This window comes from Lepidothrix coronata, unplaced genomic scaffold, assembly GCF_001604755.1.
Source record: "Lepidothrix coronata isolate B3197 unplaced genomic scaffold, Lepidothrix_coronata-1.0 Scaffold236, whole genome shotgun sequence".
Lineage (NCBI taxonomy): Eukaryota > Metazoa > Chordata > Aves > Passeriformes > Pipridae > Lepidothrix > Lepidothrix coronata.
In genome coordinates this window covers 1028295-1044786 of record NW_016690416.1, presented here as the reverse complement: position 1 = coordinate 1044786, position 16492 = coordinate 1028295, and the positions used below count along the sequence as shown (strand labels likewise).

The 16492-nt window shown below is 43.8% G+C and overlaps 1 protein-coding gene across 3 annotated transcripts in view; it reads left to right on the top strand.

The window, feature by feature from the left end:
• The window catches only part of FNIP1 (folliculin interacting protein 1), a 64780-nt gene that overhangs the window by 7044 nt on the left and 41244 nt on the right, over positions 1–16492 (top strand). Inside the window, exon 1 of one of the 3 annotated variants that reach the window (XM_017834608.1) lies at positions 12538–12836. The exons of the other annotated variants lie outside the window; for them this stretch is intronic. Within the exon in view, the coding sequence (XP_017690097.1) occupies positions 12826–12836 (11 nt within the window). The 5' untranslated portion in view covers positions 12538–12825. Of the gene's footprint in view, positions 1–12537; positions 12837–16492 lie in introns of those variants that run through there. 3 annotated transcript variants of the gene reach the window in all.

The window sequence follows — 16492 nt, the reverse complement described above, 5'->3', positions numbered from 1 at the left end:
TAAATTTTATTTAGAGAGAAATTTTATTTATCTCTAAATGACTTGCTAATGCACTGGCTGCTCCACCTTACACTGAGTAGTAGCAGAATTCATATATGGGAAATATTCATATGTGGGAAATATATTTGCACAAAATACACACGTGATTCTGTTGTGCCTGTGGAATGTGACCATAACCACTGCATTCAAAAGGGGCAGTCCCTGTGGGACTGATCACTAATTTCTAACAATACCTGCCCAAATGTGTTCTGCTTCATAGAAGTGTGAATGGTTATTATGTAGTCTTTGTATCAAAAAGGATTTATTTATTTTTGCAACAATGTGTTGTGCTGTTGCTCAGTGCTCTACCGAAGCTTTTAATTGTGGTAATTCCACACATTTGCCTAAACGACCTTTTTCTTCTCTGAGACCGATAGCTTCTGGAGATACTATTATTCAGAACACAATGCACTGCAGAGAAACTTGTTCAAACACGTGAATTGCAGCACAAAATACTCAACAATCTACACACAGAGTATTAACAGTGCATGCATGTAACGTGCATCTGCAAGTAAAACATGCTTGTATAAAGTTTTCCGTCTTTTCTGAAAAGCTAATTTCACAGTCCTTATCAAGACAATTCAACACTTGGACTTAAGCAGTTTGGCTGTATGTAAAAATTCTTTGTAACAGTCTTGTCTGATGATTTTGGGGTGATAATCTGGGTATCTGCCAGCTTTTATGTGTTGTCTGTCCTTGAAACTCTGGCCCTGAAGGAAACCCTGACTTGGTACAGGTGAAGGACTCTGCAGTGATGCCAGTGTCACTTAGGGAATCATCTGTCACACACCACTGATGCTGCTCTGGTTCTCCAGGACCTTTCCACAACATCGTCACTACTGATTTTGGCCTCAAATGAGCAAAATACATCCTATTTCCTTTACTCTGAGTACTGATCGTGCCCTGTGTGTTCGTGGTGTTTGATGCTCCTCCAGATCTGCGTGTGCCTCACTCGCAGAGTCTTCAAATGTTTTTTCCCTTGCTCCAGCCAAAATGTCAACAAAACATAAAACTTGTAGTAGTACCAAAAACCCTCTGCTCTTTCAGTTTGTGTGATACAGAGCTGGGAAGAAACAGGAGCCAAATTACAGTTCTCTGCCATCTGTTTTAGCTGATAAATGAAGAAACTTTGAGCGCAGTTCAGCCCTGACTTTAGGTCCTGGCATTGTGCCTGTTTGAGCCAGAGCAGTATCTTCACCCCAGCTCCTGTGTCTTTTTCCACTCAAAGAGAGAGAAGGTAGCTTGTGTGAGCATTGCCCAGAGGAGGAGTTGCTTTGCTGTATGCCTCCTTATTTTGTTTTATTTGAGCCTCAGTAGCCATGGAAATGGTGGCTCACACAGTGCAGGGCTTGGCCCCGCGCTCCCCTCGGTGATTTCTGAACCTTTCGATCGACTCAGTCGTGTCTGGTGGAGACTGTGAGAAGTCTGAGCAAGCTGAGTTTCCTTAACTTCAGTGAAAATCCTGTGGGTGCTGTTGGGTGCCTCCTGCCCAGTAGTACCAGTGAAGCTCTGAGCTGGCTGCACCTCATCATATTCCTGTTTCCAGGGGCGTGTCAGAAGGGACCTGGGGACAGCCAGAGTCGGGGCATGTTGGAGGAAGGCAGTAGACATGTGGCTCCACAGTGTGCCCAGAGAACAGCTGCAGTGTGACCACAAGAAAGGCCAGTCCTGGCTTACTGTGAATACCAGAATATCAAAACCTTTTTCTGCTGAATTATTGTGCTTTCTAGCGAGTGTTGAGACACACACTGTCTGTCCCATCCCCACGTGCCAAGGAAAGTCAGGCCTCCAAAGCCAGTGGGCTCAGCACTTAGGTTGCCATGTTTGGGGGTGCTCATGGAAGAGGACAGTCAGGCAGAAGGAAGCACATCATGTGTGAGCTGTTAGATGGGAATGAATGAGATTCTTGGCGGGTATTTTTGCACTCCCCCCCACCCCGTCCCCCCAGGCCCTGTGAAGCCCTACCTAGAAAATGTTCTTGCCATTTGGAGATTTGGCTGAATGGTTTGTTTACTCACTTTCATGGAACTTGACACCAGAAATTGATAGAAAAAGCTCCGTTAGTTCAGGTGTTAATGAAAACTGAGTGCTGATGATAAGCTGTGGGGTTGGGTGTTCAGGGAACAGGCTGCACATCACGGTGGGGGGAGCGTGAGCCTCTTCTCAGAACCCTGTTCTGGTGAATGGCATTATCTGAGCTTCTGAGAAGCTGTTAAAGGAGAAGTCTGCCAGAATTTTCTTGTTCCTCCAGGAAAAATAACAGTACTACCCCTTAAGACAGAGTTAAAGAAATGCCTCAAATGTCAGGACCGTGAATTGGCTTACAGTGCTAACTGTGTTTCTATTTAAAGGCAGCCCAAACCCTGACATAAAACTTAAATAGTCAGACAGAAAAAGGTGGTTGGTTTTTTCAATACTTAAACATATTTCAGCTGCTGTGAGTTACTGGAAATTACTTGCTTAGTAGAAAAGGAAATTGTTCTACTGACAGCATGGAGGGCTAAGAAGCTGTGAAAATGAGCATGGTGGTTTCTTAACTGAGTATATTTTCTAGTCATCCAGGAGATGCTAATCGTGAACTCCTGACTTTTTTTTTTCTCCCCAAAACAGACATAATTAAAAAGTATAGAATTAAAAAAAAAAATCAAAGCAACTTTAACATCTTTTGAGACTAAACCAGAATTATATCTTTATAAAGAAATATTTATCAAACTTCTTTCAGAAAAACAAAAACATCACTTTGGTATTAGATTAATTTACTTACTTTAAATTTTAGTAGTTTTTTTCATAGTATTTTATGTGCAGTTATCAATAAATGATTAATTTTGATTAGCCTAAAAATGTAGCTATTTTAAAACGTGCTATTAGATTTTCTTTTTGAATTGAGGAAGGCTCACAGGGCTGGTGGACAGTTTGTGTTCTGTGTCTTGTAAGACTTTTTCTCACATTGGGGTCAGAAGGTAAGACAGCGGGTGGTATGTTTCTTGTTTGTTTGTTTGGGGTTTTGTTATTTTTTCCCCACCTGGATTTAGTATATATTCATTTAAAGACTGATCTTTTTTGTCAGTAGCTAGCAGGACAAATCAGCTAAATTGCACTCAGGGGGTGACACTGGTCTGTGCCCACACTGAAAGAAAAAAACCATGCAGGATAATGTAAAATTCACTTGTTCTTATTGTATGGATAGAGAAAACAGGAAAAGAAAATTTACAGGGAACACCTCTTGCATGGTGACAGTAAAGCAGGGGGGAGAGGGGTCCAGTGGGCTTTTATTTGGAAAGAATAACATGAATGTTGACAGCTGCTAAGTACAAAAAATGAAAGTCAGGCTGGAAATGCTGGGTGTGAAGTGAGTGTAACGAGTATGAAGTGGTGGCATTTTGGAGTTGCCCTGTGTTCAGAAGGTTACAAAGGTCCATGTGCAAGTGCAGCTGGAAGCAGTTGGATGGTGCTGCTGTGATGAAATACATACATTTTACAGGCTTTAATGGTTTAGTGGGTACAGTGGTATTTGCTCGAAGCTTGGACTTGATGATCTTGGAGGACTTGTCCAACTTTAATGATTCTGTGATTCATTTTGCTTGGGATTCCTTGTTCCTCCTAATGTTCTCCCTCATTGTCACTGTCCCTGTTTGTGCTCTGCTTTGGGAACCAGTATTTACACACATGCACACAGAGGAAGAAGAGAATTAAAGCCCAGCTTGCTTTCCCTTCCATTTTTCTGTTCTCTTCTTAGTTTTGTCCTGTCTGAGCCCTGCAGTGCTGCCTCTCCTTTCTGAAGGGTTCCCCTGGGTGCTGTACTGTCCCCTACTCCTCCTGCCACAAGCAGTGGGGTGCATCCTGTTTGGGGCTGCTGCTGTGTCACATCAAGTGTCATGCACGAGCAGGAGAAGGGGAAAGGGAAATGAAGAGCCAAGGGAGTGATGACTTTGCCAACAGCTCCTTTCAGGGAAAAAAAAAAAAAAATCCAACAGAACAGCCCAGTCCAAAATGTCCTGGTGGCATTGACAGCTCTTGCTGTCCAGCACGTGAGCCTTTCTTTCCTGTTGATGCGGTGGAATAAACAGCTTCATGTGGTGCTGTGGCTGGTTCACAGCAGGATACCTGCAGCACTAGGCTGCTTCGAGTTCCCACATCTTAGGGATGCTCCTGTGGACTGTCTAAAATCTGCTGGCAAGCTGTGGTGGCTGGGAGTGTCTGGAATTGCCTTCTCATCAAATCTATTACCACTGGCAAAAAGGGGTTTATTGAACATATACTAAATATATATATATATAATCTTGATTAAGTACAGCCTCTCCCAGTGGAACAATGTAGGTTTTATCAAGTGATTCTGTTGATTCTGTGAGGCAGAGCTGGTTTGGACTGTGTGTTCCAGCTCAATCCCGTGATAAGCAAGGTGTGTGAGTTCCTGTGCTGATACCCAGGGAGGGCATGCCAAGCTGAACCTGCAGTTTTGTGATCACAGACAAAGATTTTAGCTGTAAGAAAAGCTCTGGGGACATGTAGGAGCTGTGCTCAGCTGGTGCTTAGAACTTCCATGTATCTGTGCTGTGGGATTCTCAGTAATACTTGACCAGTTCAGTTGTTCTGCAGTGGAAAATCCCTCTGGATGGATGGTTGTGTTGAAAAGCTTGGGCAATGTCCAGTCCTTCCCTGTATTTTCCATTCCTACCATTCTTGGAAACCCCAAACTGTGAGCATGTAGTGAGACTTAGAAAACTGAAGGGGATAGCAGAAAGCCTGAGGATGCAGAGTGCCCTGTGGCAGTAAGCAAAGCACAGTAGAGCAAACCCAGCAGAGCACTTCAGTAAGCTTGGTTTAAAGGCTGAGCAATTTTTAGCTGATAGCTAAAAACATGCTTATGTGCTCTTCTGCTTCTGGGAACCAAACTGTTCAGGTATCACAGTTTTAGTGCATTTTTTGTAGGTGCCAGGCTGTTCCATTATTCTGTCAGTCTGTGTTTTTTTGCCAATATTAAATGAAGCTGGATGGCCATGTGGCTTGTTCAAGCATCTGATTTTTATTTGTCCTCATGTCCTTATGAGTTACATAAAAGCGAAGTCAAGCAATGTCTTTAGTGTCTGCTCTATATAGATCTACCTGAAATAGTTTCAGGTCACCTTTGCATGCTTAATTTGGAAAACAGTTGAGCAGCATGACTCTTGCCTTGGAGAATTGAGCAGTCTGGGCTCCTCACAGTAGTCTTGGGGCTCTTAAATATCTGCATAAATCAAGATCTCATCCCTTCTGCAAATTAAGTAGAGGCCTGTTTGACTTGTAGAGCCAGTAAGGGAGGGATGTTCAGTCCATGGGCTGGAGCCAAGAAAACTCTTCCCTCCTGAAAAGCAGCTGTAGGATAGATCCAGTCCACCTAGATATTCATTAGTGTTATTTGGCAGAGCTACGAAATCATTCCTAATTGTTTCTGGTTCAGAGCCTGGCAGTAGCCTTGAAATGCAGGGAACTTGGTGGTTAGTAGTTGTGAGGGTTAGCTGAGGGGACGGGTTAAGGGCTCTGGGCTTACGGCTGTCACGGCCGCAGGTCCCACTCTGTGCTGAAAGGCTGCAGAATTGGGCCAAGCATTGCATTGAACATTTGGAGGTGTTGGAGATGCTTAGATGGCATGTGATGGTGCCAGACAGTTGTTGATTCACAGGGAGGATCTATCATTAGGACTCGTGGGATGTCGGTATAAATGAGCATCACGTACAGATAGCGCAGCCTGGGATTTCATTCCATGGATATTAATTTGTTATACTTGTACAATCATCCTCTGTCTTTAGTTTGCAGTTGTTCCTGTGTAACTGAGAAGGGGTTTTGGTGCAGTCTGAGGGGGCAATAAGGCTGAGTCAGCACTCTGCTTAAGCATGTGCTTTAAGTCTGTAAGTGGTTTGATTGCTCCCAAGGAAGCCGCTCATGGGCTTAGCATTAGGCATGTGTTTTAAATAAGTTGTAAAACCTACACAGATGAGGAGGGTGAAACTGTAAACACACAATGTTTAAAATCAAAGGTTTACTGTAGTATTCTTCAGGAAGAGAGTTTTTGGCATTTAATCAATTTTAGTGACACACTGAGTTTAAATGTCACCTTCATTGGAAAAATGATCGTCATCTGTTAATTTTATGTGACTGTCTCGATAAATGACCTGGTAACATAGCAAGCTAAAGTTCACTGTAGTCCTCTACAACCCCAGGCTTTGGACTGAGAGCAGCATTTTGGGATTATCCCTACGTCAGACCTCGGTTGAACTGAGTACATACGAATGATTGTCCGCCAGCTTTTCCTATTACAAACATACACAGTTTGTGAAATTGGTTTACCATGTGCTGAAAATTTCTTTGATATTTTTAAAGCCTGTTCCTATGGCAACCAGACCCCATAACAGAAAAGCTTTGTGGTACTAAGAAATTCAGTTAACAACAGGAATAAAGGCATAGCAAAATAGCTTGTATTCCTTTTCCAAAAGCAAACAAACAAACAAACCCCAGAAGAAAGCCCAGTATCCCGAAGCAGCTTGGACCTGGATTGCCAGAGGGAAGGGCACACCCTGCTCAGCCTGGCCAGGCAGCTCACCCTTGGACACTCACACTGGTCCCAGCTCTGACAGTGGAGAACAATCGGGGAGTTCACAAGCATCTTCCTCTGAAGTAATTCATGGGTCTTTTTTTTTCTTTTTTTTTTTTTTTTTTTTTTTTGTATGGAAAGGCTGAAGTGATTTGATGATTTGGTTTATGAGCAAGGAAACACGAGTTTTGCTTCTCAGAACTGGATGTCCCTTTTGTGCTTTGCTAATACAGAAACTGGCAGAACAGGCATTACTTTTTCTTTGACGTTGGGGCTTGCAGCCCTGTTTCCTTGTGTCTCATGACTGAGTGAATCAACACCTAATTAAACAGTCACATGAGGGACAGAGTAAAATGCTGCTCAGGCACTGATCCCTGTGAATCTTTAGAGAATAACTACTTACATCTGTCTTCCTCCTCTTCCAAGGAACCCTGAACAGCTGCAGCTTTGCTTTTTCAATAATTTTTTTTTCCAAGGAAAGAATATCACGTAAACCTCGGCTAAAGCAATGCTGCCTGTGCAGATAAATGAGACCTGGGGTAGGGGGAAGGAAGACTTGGAAGTACTCAACAAAATTTTGAGAAATTGGACTGATTTGAGTTTGTGCTGGGGATGACTTAGCTGAAAGCCTGAAGATGTAGTCCTTGTGCATTTGACACTTCTGGAAATTTAACTGAAAATGTGAATGTTGGGCAGGGAAGTTGGGAGTGATCGGGGGGGATTCCGGACATTTTTAATATCAGTTGTAGTATTTTTGCTTGCAGCTCTTTATGAAGGTCCATAACAGTTTCTTTCCATCTGTGAGTGGCAAATACTCGTGTGGAGATTTATTGGGCTCTCAATTATCACTCGGTCACAAGTGCAGCCACCTTAATCAATGACAGGGCCGTGGCCTGCAGCCAAGGAATGCTCCGAGCCCCACGCTGCCTGCACAGGATGACTTTCACCACCAAGGCAATATTTTTTCCCTTTATAAAAGTCACAAAACAAGTATTACAGGATGTTTTAATCAGCACAAGCAGATGGCTCCCTGCACCCCGACCCAGCAGAGGGCTGTGCAGCAGGTGCCAGGGTCTGCACCGGGCCGTGTCCTTGCCCCCGTGCGCTGGCACTGGATGTACCAGTGGTTTGGGCACTCCATGGAGTGGCACTTCCAGGCTGAAGGTCTCCACCAGGGGTTATCCCAGCTGCCTGCTGCCAGGCCAGGGGCTTTTGGAGTGGAGAAAGGGTTTGGTTAGGTGCCCTGGCAGTGACCTCTTGGGCACAGCATTGCCCACCCCAGCCCAGCTCACAGTTAAAAAGCATGACATAAAAAAATGCAGCTGTTTACATTCTTTTAGCCTTTGAAAAATTTTAGATATATCTGTCTGATTAAAAAAAAAAAAAAAGCTTTTTTAGATGTGTTTACTTGGTGCAGAAATTGCCTGCCATGTCAGGCATAAATAAAGTACACCAGCAATTTGGTTATGCATCTTGCAGCTTTTTATTTTTTTTAGCATCTCCTGAAGTAATGTATTGAGAATCTCAGTTTTCAGTGGTGCAAAAAGAAGAAAACTGCCATAGTCATTACAGTTTCTGGGAAGTGAATGAAAATAAAAGCCTTAAAGACACTCTAAGCTGACAACAGGGTTTTAATATAGGGTTTAAATATAGGGTTTTAATAGACAAACCCACTGTTTGTCTGTTAAAAACAGGAAAATGTTAGGAGTCCTCAACCAAAGTACTCTAGTTCCATCAAGAATCATTCAAGGATTTGTTATTATTATTAATATTGGTTGATAGCGATAGTGGAGCTACAGTGATCCCTCTAGGATGTCTCCAATTTCATGGCAAGAGAGGTCTTGCAGTCAACCTTGACTGTAATATATCTTCTTTTCTCTTCCTTGTCTCATCTATTAATATTCATGATCTCCAAAATAAAAAGCATCAATTCACCACTAAGTTCCTTAAGCAAACTTGCAGTTGATAAATCCAAGCCTGTGAGCTTGATTTCGTTCTGTTGAGTTGGTTTTATGTGTGGATTTAAGGATTGTTGAACCTGTCACGACATCTCCAGAACTGCACAGCATAAAGGAGGGAACACAGACTTCCCCCCACAACCCTCCTCTGCTACACTACACAATTCTGGGTGGTTTTAGAAGGTTCTTTATTTCCAACAACTATGTGTGCTCATCAAAAGCAGTTTGTATTGGAACTTCTTTCTCCCCAACTTTTCATTAGACACACACAATACTGAGCTATTTACACTTTATTTTTAATAGCTACAGCAGAAGATTCTGCTCTGCACACCCCAGTGCACACAATAAAATAACTGTTTGGCAGGGGGAAAATGCCCTCTTGTCTTGCAGTACCAGTTGGTATTATGGAGGTTTGTTCGGTGTCTTATTTATAGTAGATTGTGAATGGAAATGTGATACAAAACAAACACCAATGTTCCAGTGCCTTAACTGTGCATCAGATTTTTACTTTGATAGTTATTTTTATTTTCATCATCTTTTATCATGACTTGAGAAATTACAACAGCGAAGGGGACGGTCCATCTGCTGAGGTCTCAGCATCCATGCTCTTAAAAGAGAGATAATGTTCCATGTCCTACCCTCCAGGAATGCTCCCGGGCAGATTTGTAGTTGTGCTGATGCTCCTTTACAGTGCTGGTAGAGATAGTTCATTCCAGTCATGAGACCTCGAGCTAGTAGTGAGAATCCTGTGAATGGAGAGTTTATAACCTTTGCTTCTCTGTTGATTTCTGTTTTTTTTTTTTCTTATTGCGTATGGAAAGCACTTTTTTTAGTGTTTGTTTAAAAATATGGTTTCCTTTAAAGAAAAGGGGGCCCAGGTTTTGAAACTCCTGAGGGCTGCTTGCAGTGATCTTTCTCATTGTTTTGGCTCTTGCTGACCTTTGGCTGGGCTTATGTTCGTGTGTGCAGGTATGTGTATGTGCTCCAGGTGTATACAGAACGTTCATGCTTTAATACCTCCACTCTTCCTCTCCAGCAGTGAGGAATTCAGTGGAATCTTTTTTTGCAGGGATACAAAAATGCACAAAAAGCACATTTTTTTAGAAGTCTAGCTCAGTGGCAATCCTACTAAGGCAAGTATTTTGTAGAGAAATGGTGTCCAAGTATTTCTAGTCAGATTTCAAATAAAATCCTAATTGGTTTTCTCTCTTTTGGTCTGCTGTGGCTTCCAGCTCCTACCTTCGTGCATTACTAAGCAATAAACATTTCTTGGCTCACTTACTGGCTCTTTGTTGTGTGTGCTTCCAACATGTGTGAGGGAAGCCTTCCTTCAGGAGAAAGACTGAAAAAAACTCGTTAAGGCAGAGAAGACCAAATATGAATCATTTCATTACTTTTTAGCCTGCGGTTGGAGCAAACTCTGTTGTCTGCTCGGTTTAAAATCAGATGATTTATACCCAAAAGGTGCATATGAGCCTCTGCAGTGGTTTTTAAACGTTTTCAGAAATGCCTTTGGATAAAATGAAGGGGGAAAATCTTTTTGGTGCTGTTTGGTTTTGAGGTTTTCTTTGGCTTACATATGTTTAAGAACGTGCCACAGCCCTGGTCAGGCATGGGGGTCTGCAGAGAGTCCAGGGCTCGGGGCTGTTGGATGTGGTTGAACATCATCACCCACATCTTTCCCATCTGCAGTCAGGTGGATGTGCATGGGTACTGAAATATCTCCCTGGAAGGTGATGGGCTGCAGCAGGAGATTTTGACAGTTCTATTTTTTTAATTTAAGTGTTTTTCTGAACTAGAATCATATTACCAGCTTCGTTTTTCAAGCTCATAGTTATACACACACACAAAAGAAAGCCTTCACCCTTTCAAAGAGATGCCTGGATATACACCTAGAGAAGAGGATGGTGCATATCTCAACTTACAAAGGCCTGAGTGTTTTCTTGGATATGGGTATGGTGTATGAACAAACACTGAGTATCTGAAGTCCTTCCTCAAGCAATAAGTATTCACTGATCTGGCTAAAGCACTGTTTACTCTCCGAACAATCTGAGTCTGTCTCTATTTGCAGAGAAATTCCTTCCAATATTTTTCCTGGTCAGTTGTTTGGATGGAGGCTGGGTCTGCTTTCAAAGCACTTGTCTTTTAAACGCATCAGGTTACTCTGAGGTAAAATGGAAACCTTAGATGTTACTCCTGTAAATAAATGTTTACATAATACATGGCACTGAACTTCTCAGCATTGCATGTCTAAGAAAAAAGGTCACTTTTGACATCAGTAACCTTTAGAGAGTGGTGCCTTTGCCACACAGGTAAAGAAAGTTACTGTGCGTAGCACATTCCTCACTAGATCAAGAAGGTAGGAGAAGTCAGCTGTTACTGCTTACATCTCCCAAAGCTTGGCATTTTCAGCTTTGAAGGCAAGACTTGGGTTTAAGGCATGGGTCTCCTGTAAACAGCACATGCCCAATTTTGCTCATGTGAGTGATTCCATTGAATTCCCTGGCACCAGTGGGGTATGAAAAGCCAAGTCTGTAATGTATGTGTTTGTGAGGTCAGGGCCCCAACTCTTCATTTCTAAATGAGAAACTTCCTGTAAAACATTCATGGTAACAAAAGATAATGGTTTTATCTCTCTTTAGGTTTGCCGCTTTTGCGTCAGAACACTTGCCCGGCACCAAACATAAAAACATTACCTTTCTATAAAACAGCAGCAAAACTACTGTGGTGTGAATAGATGAGGATTTCTGCCTGAACTTAATCCAGATGTGTAGCAGAAGAGGGAACTTGGTGTTCCCCTGTGGAATCCATTCCACAGAGCAAACAACAACTGGACTCTTGGGATTGTTGGGTGTTGAGGGCAGAGCCCACGAACAAGTGGATCCGCTCACCCACTCTGTGATACAGGGGTACCATCGGCCCTCCCGTGCTTTGGGTTGTGGGATGCAGTGGAAAGGAGATCTTGATGATAAATGCGTTTCTGCTGCTTTTCTGTTTAAAATATTGGCAAAACCTGTAGGTTTTCAAACACTGCAAAAAAAAAAAATCGAAGTAGGATTTATGATGTTGCAGCCTTCTGTCTTCATATATTAATTGAGTTTTATTCAAGGAATGCAGAATTAATAGCAAGAGTGATTAGCTTCACATAGCCCGTGACAAGACTTTTTATGGCTTTTGATGTGCATTGCGTTTTTGGATTGCCGAGTTCCTTTGTCACTTCCCTGTCCAGCTCTCTCATTCCTCCCCTACCATTTACAGATAAAAGTTTGTTCAACATCAGTCGCTGTTGTGATGCCTGGGCAGCCTTCCTCGCACGGCAGGAGCAATCAGGGAGCCTTGTTTACAGCTGTGGGGCCGGTCGGGTTTTCTTTGGGGGCATTATTTCACATATTTCATTTCCCCCCCCCTCCGTTGCCATCCAATTGTCTCGCATGGTCGCGGTGCCTCCCGTGCAATATTAATGAGCCCCCGCCGGGCGCACAGTGCTCCCTTTGTTCGGGCGCCGGGGAGGGGACGCGGGCGGGGATGGGGCGGGCGGAGCGGCCGGGGCAGGGGGCGAGCAGGGCGGCGGGGCCGAGGGCCCGTCCCTGAGGGCGCGGGGATGGCGGCGGGCATGGCGGGCGCAGGTGGCCCGCGCTGACGGGCGGTCACATGATGGCGGTGAGCGCCGGCCCGGCCGCCCGCGGCCCCGGCGCTGTGCGGGCTGTGAGGGGAGCGGGGGTTCCGCCCCGCTGTGACCCCCGCGCGGGCCGAGCGCCCCGGCCGCGGCTCTGAGGGGCAGCGCGGCTGCCAGGGGACCGTGTCATGAGACCGAGCGCGGGGACGCGGACGGAGGGACGGACGGGGACGAGCCCGGGCAGCGCTCGGCGTGTCCGCGGGTCGCTCTGAGCTCCGCCGGGAAGGCACAAAGCGGCGGCCGGGCCGGGCCGGGCCGGGCTCCGCTCCCCGGGCGGGACCCGCGGATGGAGGGGCAGCGTTGGGGTTCTGACACCGCGGGGCAGCGCGAACGCTGCCTGGGGCAACCCCCGGAGCCGCTGCCCTTAAGGTGGTTTTTGTGATCCTGTTGCTAGGATTAAGCCTTTTGCATTGCAGCATGGAGAGTCTTTTGTTTGAGTTAAATTCAGACCTCTTGATATGTCACCTGACAGTCTTGTGGTTTTGGATGAATATGGCTCATTGCTATTATTAACCTGAGTTGGCAGCCGGGCACAACAGGAGTTTATAGGGATTTCGAAAAGTGGAACTGCTCGGGGGACAAAGATGCTTCCCAGGTACGGTCACTGCACACTTCTTGAGATTATTTTGATTTTTTCGAAAGCTTATTATTTTCCCTGTGATGAAAATATTTCTTTTCCGGATACGTGAAGCTTTTACAGATTTAATTTTTTAAATGATTTTTATTATAATTTCATGCTAAACGGCACGAATAATTTTTTTTCCCTGAATTGATTCTATCTGTTGTAATTTTGCAAAGGGAAGTGCAGTCTGCTTGAATAATTTAAAACATTGTGTTCAGTGCTAGTGAATTTAACTGAAATGAGCTGTGTCTCGTTTGTGTGTGGTTTTAATTAAAACAGGTATTTCAAAAGAGCATGGAGCTTGTGTGTGTATGTGCAAATATTTGCATGCATATGTTTGCCTAAATCAGCTGAAAGCTGAGCAGGTGATCCTTAAAATGACGTGAGGTAGTCCGAAAAATATTTTATGAAATTACTAATACTGATTGTAAATTCTGAAGCTGTGTGAATTGCAAAGTTACTCAACATGCTACACATCTTAAACAAAACCTTCCCACCAATTTATTTTCAATATCACACTCCAGATTATGATTAATGTATTGACTAGGCTGCACTTAACCTGTAAATATTATGTCTTTTTGCTTGTGGAAAGGCATCTGGCTCATCTATTAGACTTTAGAGTATAAAGTAGGTATCTTAATGAGAGTCAAGTGACTTGGTGGAAGGGAGAAAAAAATGAAAACAAACTAAAGTCAGCTTCGTATACAGTTAAAGAACTGGATATAGCCAAGGAACTTGGAAGCCAGTTGAAGTCCAGGTCCAGGTTTATTTACTGCCTGTGACATACCTGGCTGATGCACTCTGTGCCTGGTGTACAATATGTGCTTAGGATAAGCAGCACAAGTTTCCCGGAGCTCAAGAAGTGCAGCTATTCCAGGTGAGGATTGCTAAGCTGGTAAATGACTGAGCCAGACTTAGGGATGGAGCGGGGAGCTGACCTCCACAGCGCTGCCGTGCCTGTGGACAGGTCATCCTCCTTCAGGAGAGGAAAAGGGGAGCGCTTGGATTTAATTTATGGCAAAGAAACATCGTTCCAGTGTGATAAACCTAAACCGTGTCCCCGCTGGGAGCAGTCAAGGGTGGCTGTCCCTGGGGCGATCCAGAATGTGTCTGCTCTTCCAGGCTATCCAGAACACAGGTCCTGTGACTTCTGCGAAAGCCTGGCTGAGGTCATGGTGGCAGAGGGCAGTGTCACCCGAGCGCTGGGCGAGCTCCTTCGCAATCCGCCCTCGAGGGCTCCTCCCTGGCCTGGCCAGGCACAGTGCTGGTTTTCTGTGCAGAATCAGCAAGTGTTCACCACCAGTCACTCAGCCCTGACGTGACCTCAGCTCTCGTAAAGACAATTATCTTGCAAAATTTTTGCTAAGTGTGGGCCCCGTGGTTTCTCTGCTTTAGGGATCTTCTTCCTCCTCGCAGCCTTATGGTTGTGTTATGTCACCAGCACTTCAATGGAATCTCTCTCTTAAAACGCCAACTTTGCAAATCGGCAGTGCTGCCTGGATCATCCTTGTCATGTGAATCCTGAGAAAGTTCTTTTGTGTTTCAGGTGTTATTGCTAAAAAAAATAAATAATCTGCCCATACCTCTAAAAAGAGATGGTCTTCAAAGGTGGAAGCTTTATTAACATACAGTACAGTTCTGTTTTCATTGCTTCCAAATTAGTTGTGCTCTTTCAGAACGGTCTATGCAGCTGTTTTTGTACAATAATGGTCAAATAATAAGTGAATTATTTAAATGTAAGAAGGTATTAAAATATGTACAATACCCTCTCCAGGTATCCTATATACTTGACTTTTTTTGTCTCTTCTCAAAGCCAAAAGAGAGAAAATCCAGTAACAGAATAGAAATCCGCAGAGGAGTTTGGGCAGGAAAAGGGAATTCCTTGTTGGAAAAGGCATCTCAGTCAGGGGTGAGAGGAGTATGATATGGTGGTTGGACTAGGCAAGGACCATTTTCCTTCTGCATCTGATCACCCTTCCCTACAACAAAGCAACTGCAGGATCCTAAATTATACTGGGCTGTGTAGGTCCAGGTGAGCATGCTTTGATGTGGAACATGGAGATAACCTGCATCTGAAATCCCAGTGCACCCAGTGGAACAGTCCTGTATTTACATCAGCTCTTCAAGGCAGCACGGGCTCTGTCAGGTGTTTATGTGGAAGCTGGCTGGGTCTGAGCACCTGCAGCAATGACAATCCATGGAGAGTTATCTGCAGGAGCTGCAGATGAGCCCTGGGATCCCTGTGCCTGTGTCCTGATGCTCCTCCAGCAGGAGCCTGCGAGGGGAGCGCGGGGCAAGGTGGACCCGCCGGCTGCTCTGCCTGGCTGTTCTGTCACCCTCTAAAAAGGTGCTAACATGAAAACCACGCAGAACAGATAAGCTGGCATAAACTATAAATATCATTTGCGTAGATGCACTTAAAAATAGTTCCAAGTGATTCATCACCAGGCAATTTTTATAACTATGGGTAACATGATGTAGGAAAACAATAGTTTGATAGTTTCAACTTACTTTTTCAATGTTTAGTCACGTTCTGGTTTTGAGCAACTTTACTTTTTAGAAAACTCTTTTACAATTCCTATCTTCTTAATACCTTGATAAGTTTGCCTCAATTGCTTTTCTTTATGACTTCTAAAATATCTGTTTTTATTAAAAAATGATTGATAGTATCTAAACTGTGTTAATATGAAATAGTTTTAAAACTAAAGTCTCAGGCAGAAGAAAAAGTAATACTAAGCTAAACCTTTCATGTAATCAAGTGCTGTTTGTATTGAAAGTGGGAATGAAGAGGAAGGGATGTACTTGCATTCAGTTACAGGGGAAAGTCCTGTATTTTAATTGATGGAGGGGTAATGAAGGATTGCTGTGTCTGTCGTTTCATCTATTAAAACTTGCCCAGAGTGAAATAATACCAATTTACAGTCACTCAGTTCTTGCTGAGAAGTGTTGATGGCAGTAGTAAACTCCAGGAATTGGATACACAAGAAAATCCATCCTTGGAGAGCATTTGGAGCTCTGGATTGCCATGAATCTTACAGTACAGGTGTCAGGAAGCACGTCATGGATCTATAAATGTAAACTACAGGTAATATTCCTAGTGACTGAAGATAAAAAAGGCAGGAAAACAAAAAGGGTGAAAGAGGTGAAGAACTGAACAACAGTAGGGCTTAAGTGTGAACATGCATTAAAATATCATTTTTCAGGCCCCGATTTTGTTATTATTAGTTTCTAATAATTTCATCATTAGTCATGTGGAAGTTTTCCATTCTGTCCCAAATAATTCCTTCCTTTTGCACTTTGTACTTGCATTAGCATCAGTGCAGGGGGGTTGGACTCCAGAAATCCCTTCCAGCCTTGACCCGTCTGTCACGGTGTGAGATCTGGGTTTATGTGATTTATTTCCAAGACATCTGATACAGCATTTATGCATCAAGAGATTCCTACCCCATACAGGTATTTTTGGACATGTCATTCTAGAAGAATCCCCACGTGTAGTGGAGATCTCTCAGGAGCAGTGTCCTGCTCAGAAGGAATTCGTTTTTAGTTTTTCTCTCCCTCCATGAACTCACAGCATTGTGTGGAAAATGTCTTTGATATTTGGGGTTTTCTTGGTGGTGGTTTTTGTGTGG